This window comes from Austrofundulus limnaeus, unplaced genomic scaffold (genome assembly GCF_001266775.1).
Source record: "Austrofundulus limnaeus strain Quisiro unplaced genomic scaffold, Austrofundulus_limnaeus-1.0 Scaffold138, whole genome shotgun sequence".
NCBI lineage: Eukaryota > Metazoa > Chordata > Actinopteri > Cyprinodontiformes > Rivulidae > Austrofundulus > Austrofundulus limnaeus.
Genome location: NW_013952540.1, coordinates 184,966 through 191,091, shown reverse-complemented (window position 1 = coordinate 191,091; position 6,126 = coordinate 184,966). Strand labels below are relative to the sequence as shown.

The 6,126-nt window shown below is 42.9% G+C and overlaps 1 protein-coding gene across 18 annotated transcripts in view; it reads right to left on the bottom strand.

Moving 5' to 3' along the window:
• The window catches only part of unc80 (unc-80 homolog (C. elegans)), a 100,556-nt gene that overhangs the window by 3,514 nt on the left and 90,916 nt on the right, over window positions 1-6,126 (bottom strand). For 12 of the 18 annotated variants that reach the window (XM_014016077.1, XM_014016087.1, XM_014016081.1 and 9 more), the window contains 5 exons: window positions 3,582-3,638; window positions 1,631-1,712; window positions 1,459-1,564; window positions 1,127-1,147; window positions 697-875 (listed from right to left, as the gene is read on the bottom strand). In XM_014016077.1, coding sequence (XP_013871531.1) covers window positions 697-875; window positions 1,127-1,147; window positions 1,459-1,564; window positions 1,631-1,712; window positions 3,582-3,638 — 445 coding nt within the window. The remainder of the gene's footprint in view (window positions 1-696; window positions 876-1,126; window positions 1,148-1,458; window positions 1,565-1,630; window positions 1,713-3,581; window positions 3,639-6,126) is intronic. The other 6 variants (XM_014016078.1, XM_014016083.1, XM_014016092.1 and 3 more) reach the window with 3 other exon arrangements.

Here is a 6,126-nt window from a genome sequence, read left to right as displayed (position 1 = left end):
ATCTTGTGGAACATGACTTTATGGGGTTAAGCTGGTATTAATCTCATAGAGGAGAGGGTTCTTTACATTAGCACCTCTAGTAATATATTTACTGAGAAAAATGGTGACGTGTTCAATACTTATTTTACCCGCTGTATAATTTATATTGTATTTCAGTCCTTAAGGCTGGTTTTTACTTTGAGTTGCACATCTTGTTCCCCCTGCTAAGTGGCAAAAAATAGCATAACTTGGGTCTGCTCTCCCACTGCTGTCCCCCAGTGACAGCAGTCGTGTTCATTGCCCCCAGTCAGAACTCTGCGATGCGGACCTTGCGGCTCGGAGCCTGTGATTGGTTAGAACTTTGTGGGCATGTTTGTTCATGAGGAGCAAAGCTGCGCTGAGCAGCTGAACCAGAGCAGATCTTCCTTTTTCTCATATCAGTTAGCGTCTGCTAAATTTAATTAGCGTTGGCTTCAGCTGATTTTGTTACCTGTTTAGTGGTTTAGTGTTTGAGAAGCTAATATTTCAGTAGCAGATCTGGGGTTAGTGAACCTAAAGTTTTGGAGATAAAAGCAGTCCAGATCACCTCTAAAGATAGAATGAAAACATCAGTAGTGCACACTGAGGCTGTACACACCTGTATTTAGCTAAAGATGGATTTATACACCAGGTCTGAATAGGACCCTACAGCTAATGCCTCTTCACCTTTGCCCCTACCTGTGTGTGCAGGTCAGCGGTGACTGTCGCTGGGACGACCGGGGACACCTTCAGCGTTGGCGACTTCGACGGAGCGGGACTGACCTTTCTGCTTTCATCTGGAGGCTCTGCTGCGCCGGGAGCCGCCTGCTGGCCCTGGCTCTCTGTGAAGGTGACGGATCTCTTCTGGTCTCCCTGCGCTGTAGACGCACGCAGTCAAAAAMAAACATGACAGCGCCACCTGGAGACGCGCTAACACATCAGCACCACCAAAGAGGGTGGAGGCTTGGGGGCAGGAGGCGGGGGAGGGACTGGCGGTAGGGGGGAGCAAGGCAAGCATGCAGAGCGTCCTATCAGGTGAGGTTGCAGATTAAAACAAATAAAAGGGGGTGGGGGGCAGGGGGGCGGGCTGTTGCAGGGTGGAGAGGAAGGGTTTACGGCTGTGTCTCACCTTCACAGTCCAATAAAGTTTCTTTATTTTGAAACATAAGGACAGAACAGAGTGACAAGAGTCAGTCTGGTGACAAGTGATGCAGCAAACAGCAGAGGTTGTTTATTTAAAAAGGAGTCGGGGGAGGAGAGCTCAGTTTAATCAGCACACACACATGGAAAACTGCACCTTATCGGTAGATTTGGCTTCAAATGCTTTTGGGWTGTTGTGTGCTGAATCTGAAGCTCAGGGTGGGTGTTGTCAGGTTTTCTGTGAGTCACCCAGATAAATCTGCCCTTTCATCATCTCATATCTACAGCCACACACACACGCAAGAGCTAACGAGCCATTACCCAGTGGTTTATTCTTGGGCTGGATGCTCCTGCGTGTCGTGGAGAGCCTGGCTCCAGACCGGCCTCGTGGTTCAGTCTTCGGGATGGACAGCAGAGGGCGTCGCAGCTGCAGAGGAGACACACGTGTGGTGATAATTTACAGAACTAATTTATGTTATTTTAGTGTCCTCACCTGTCTGAGTCCTCGTTTCCGTCCCAGTGGAGGCTGGATCAGAAGGTTCTGCTGGCCCGGCTCACTCTGCACGCTGGCAACCCTGGTTTATTCACATTTACACATTCAGAAAAAAAACACACGCATGAATACGTTGCCATGAAGGGACTCAGAAGGATGCCACATCTCCACCTGTGGTCGCTTGTTGAACCCACGTTTGATCACAACATGTTGCTGCTAAAACTACCCACACCCACACTACAACGACACACACAGTGTGCTACAAATACGACAAGTCACAGAAACTATAACAGTGCTGCTATGATTTAAACACCCAAAACACAACAGGGGTAGTAGGGGCTGGAGTAGCAACACTGACAAGCAATAAAATAAAATAAAATAAATAAAAAAAGACCAAAAAACTAGATTTTTCTTTTTTTTAAATTCACAAATAACAAGAGGTAAAGAAAAAACAAAAAACAAAAGAAAGATGTATTTGTGTACTGGTTGCCACTCCAGGTCCCCCTTTGCCCCTACAGATTGGTATCCACAGCAGGAAGCCCAATTTGATCAGTGAGAAGCCTGAGAGACACGGGGACAGCATGAGACACCATGGCACCAAAGTATGGTGCGGTATTAGGGCAAAAATTCAGACTATTACACACCTAGAGTTGGCTACGTCCTTGTACCGGGATGCTATATCTCAATATTCTCACTATTTAAAAGAAAAGAAAATCAGTCTGGCCCTGATACTCTGTTGTAATATTCTGTACATATGTTTTATGTTTAATATTTATGCTTGATCTCATTTTGAGTAACAGTGCATTCTGTCAGAAGAGCACCTGTCAATGCAGCCTATTCAAAGCAAAAAACAGCCTATTCAATGCTAAAACCAGCCTGCCCAATGCTAAAGCCAACCTATTCAATGCTAAAGCCAGCCTATACAATGCTAAATCTAGCATATTCAATGCTTAAGCGCCCCAATCCAGTGCTAAGCCAGCCAATTCAATGCTTAAGCAAACCCATCCAAAGCTTAAGCCATCATATCCAATGTTAAAGCCAGCCTATCCATTGCTAAAGTCAACCTTCCCAAGGCTAAAGCCATCTTATTCAATGCTAAAGCTAGCCTATTCAATGCTAAAGCCAACTTATCCAATGCTAAAGCCAACTTATCCAATGCTAAAGCCAGCCAATTCAATGCTTAAGCAGTCCTATCTAACGCTAGGGCCATCTTATCCAATGCTAAAGCCAGCCTTTGCAATGCTAAAACAATCATATTCAATGCTAAAGCCAACCTATTTAATGCTTAGGTCATCTTATCTGATGTTAAAGCCAGCTTACCCAATGCTAACGGACAGCAGAAGGAGTAGGAATTATAGTGGGTGGCCAGCCAAGGCATGCTAGTTTCTAGCATTTCTAATGCTAGCACATACATGTAGTCACCTATTTATTTTCCAGCGCCGGCTGTCAGTTACTGGTGCAAGCCTATTGGCTAAGGGATAGATATAGATCCTCTTACAAAGACACAGCCAGAGCTGGGTGTGCAATAGCCTTAATTTTGGCCCTAATACTGCGTCATACCAATGGGAGAAAAGGCTGACTTTTGGTGATGGCACATCAACTAGAAAGACCCACAGCGAACAGGAGGAACGGAGCTCCCTGACTCCCCAGGCAGGGGCCTCTTTAGCTTCTTTTTTTTGGTATTAGAGAAAGGGAGCAGGGGTTGCCTGGTTAGGATAGCACAGCAGATGAGCTGATGAGGGTCAGTGTGGAGCTAAAAACAAGTAGGACTCACACAGAAAGAGACAGGAAAGTGTGTGTGGGGGGGCAGGGAGAGGTGTGACAAGGCCGAGGCGATTGGATTGAATGTGGATGAGTGATTGACGGCCTGTAGAGGAGGCCGTCCCGAGGCGATGCCCCTCCCCAGTGGCGGACAGATGGGACACACACACACAGAGGGGGGCCACTGTACCTAGAGAGGTTACCCTCCTGCAGAAGGCCCTGGGACTCATCTAGCACATTGGGTTCGCTGTAAAGAGGAGGGGCGGAGGGAGGGGGGAGAATGGGAGTTTAGGGAGTGTAGTTGAGATCCACCACGACTCTGAGCCCCTTTCCCATTTTTACAGTGGATAAAATCAAGGGCATTCGCTCTGGTTACGACTAACCAAAACCGGAGCAGACATTTTTTTTATTAATGAAACATTCTTACCTAAAGAGAGAGGTGAATGCAGAAATTTTGAAGGAACGTGCAGTGGTGGGCACCAACCCGCTAAAGTGCAAATCCGCTGATTGCGGACCTAAATATTTCTTTTGCGCTTTAGCGGTCTTACTAATTTTTATACTAATTCATAAGCGGATTTGCGCTTTCTAAAATTAAAATGCAGTACCAATAATAATTAATTATCTACCAGTCATCATTATCTTGAACAGCGTAAGGTATGGCTGTCAATGAATCACAACACACGTGATCTGTCCAACAGCACCCCTCCCAGATAAACACACGTATTGAGAAGCTATACAGCTTTGCTGACTGTTGCTTTCGGTCAGGGTTCTCATTTCCCACAATGCTTTGTGTCTGCTTATGTAGCAGGAAGGCAATAGCAAAAACAGTTAACGTTTGTAATCCATACTAAAATTTTGTATGTATTGATTTATTTTACTTTACAATCGGAGATCCTTTTTTAAAAAAAAAAAAAGTTTAAACGCTGGAGCTCAATACTTGACGTAACTGGTCAAAGCAATCAGCCAACGGAGTTAGAGATGCAGAAGGGATTTAAAGATGTTATGCTGATGAAGACTGACATCTAGTGGTCAACTGGAGCAACTACATGGAAAACTTTMAAATCCATGTTCTTATTTTGAAGGGAAGATAGTTTCCTGTACTCTATGCTTTCATTTCCAGTCACAAATCAAATCCGTCATGTACCCAGAATGCATCGCTTCAGTTTTCCAATAAACAGTTTTAAAATTACTTTATTGATTCATCKTTAATGAAAAATCTACAACAAACAAAAGAAAAAGACAAAGAAGCAGCCGAACTAGCAATCCTCAACAACTTTTTCATTTTTACACCAGGACCTAAAGGTCTGTTTCAGGAAATCACATCCCCAGCATTCGGTGGTTGTAGAAATAAGCTGTAAAAGAGTTCATACACCGCTAGTTGGCAGTGTTGTGCATATATTGTACATGAATTGTTGCTGGCTAGTAAGTGTCAAATTGAACTTGCGCTTTAAAATTATCTTCCGGTAGCTTTTCTATGGTATAAGTRCTTTTGGAGTTGCGGAACTAAATATTTACATAAGCGCTTTAGAAATTGCTGAGCTAATTTTTGGATTAGAGCTGCCCACCACTGGGAACGTGAAACGTCAACAGAAATATACACAGAAAAATATGACTGTGGTTGTGGAATATGATTGTTTTTGTTTTAATACCAATTCTGCATGCTAACATAAAAACAACCCAAAACTAAAAAAGTACAGAATATGAAATGCTGCCACAGAAACAGATATAATCCCACCAGCTGAAGTGAAAAAAAAAACGACTTTTCTTCCATTTTTGAGTAACTTTCAGCATTTATTATTAACAGAATATATATGCTTTAAAATGAAATATTTTATTTTTAAGTGCACAAGTTTTACTTTACAATCGTAACAGTTCAACCTTTTCCAATGTAAGCTTTTACCTCCCTGTTAAATCAAATATAGAATAATAAAATCTCACTTCTAAGAGCAATAAGCTGTCATACAAAACCCTCAACAACAAAAATCCATTATGTATTTAAGATCTTTATTTAAAAATGTCCTAACAGAGCACTTCACTTTCAGACTGCAGGTTTACTTGTTGTTCCTAGAGTTTCTAAAATGGAAGGCAGAGCTTTTAGTTAATGTTATTCCTGTTTCTGTCCATGAGGCTGACACAATTTCTGGCAGTATTGATATTCAGGGGTTGCAGGTAATAGAGATCACGACCCACAGAGGCCACACCTTTCAAAGTCCAGGTAGGCTGACAGCCTAGTTTTTTGGATGATGTATTTTACGTGACCACACACTACCCCATTACCAGTGATACATTATATATCACATAAATGCCTAAACCTTCAAATGCATTGGAACATGTATTAACACATAATATAATAAAACTTTCTTTAAATGTGGCTCCAGGTGATATTTTGTTTAATTTTACTTGTGTAGGAAGAAGCTTGTATACTAGTGTGTTGTGAGTCAAGAGGCTTTTCCACCTTCCAGACTGGCGTAATCTTGTTGCACTGAATGCAACCTCCTCTAAGATATTTAAATCTAGTGGAGCCAGGTCCAATAGAACATCAAAGACTTCAGTGGCTCAGTGGGTGTTGTTCTGATGGGACCTGTGATGCTCACACAGGCCATTTGTTGCACATGGATGAGCCTTACTCTTGCCACCTAAACTTCAAACCCACGACACTAAAAAAGAAAAAAATTGTATAGGTCTTCTGGACGGGTTCTTCTCTAATGAAACGTTTCGTCTCTCCTCCAAGAGAC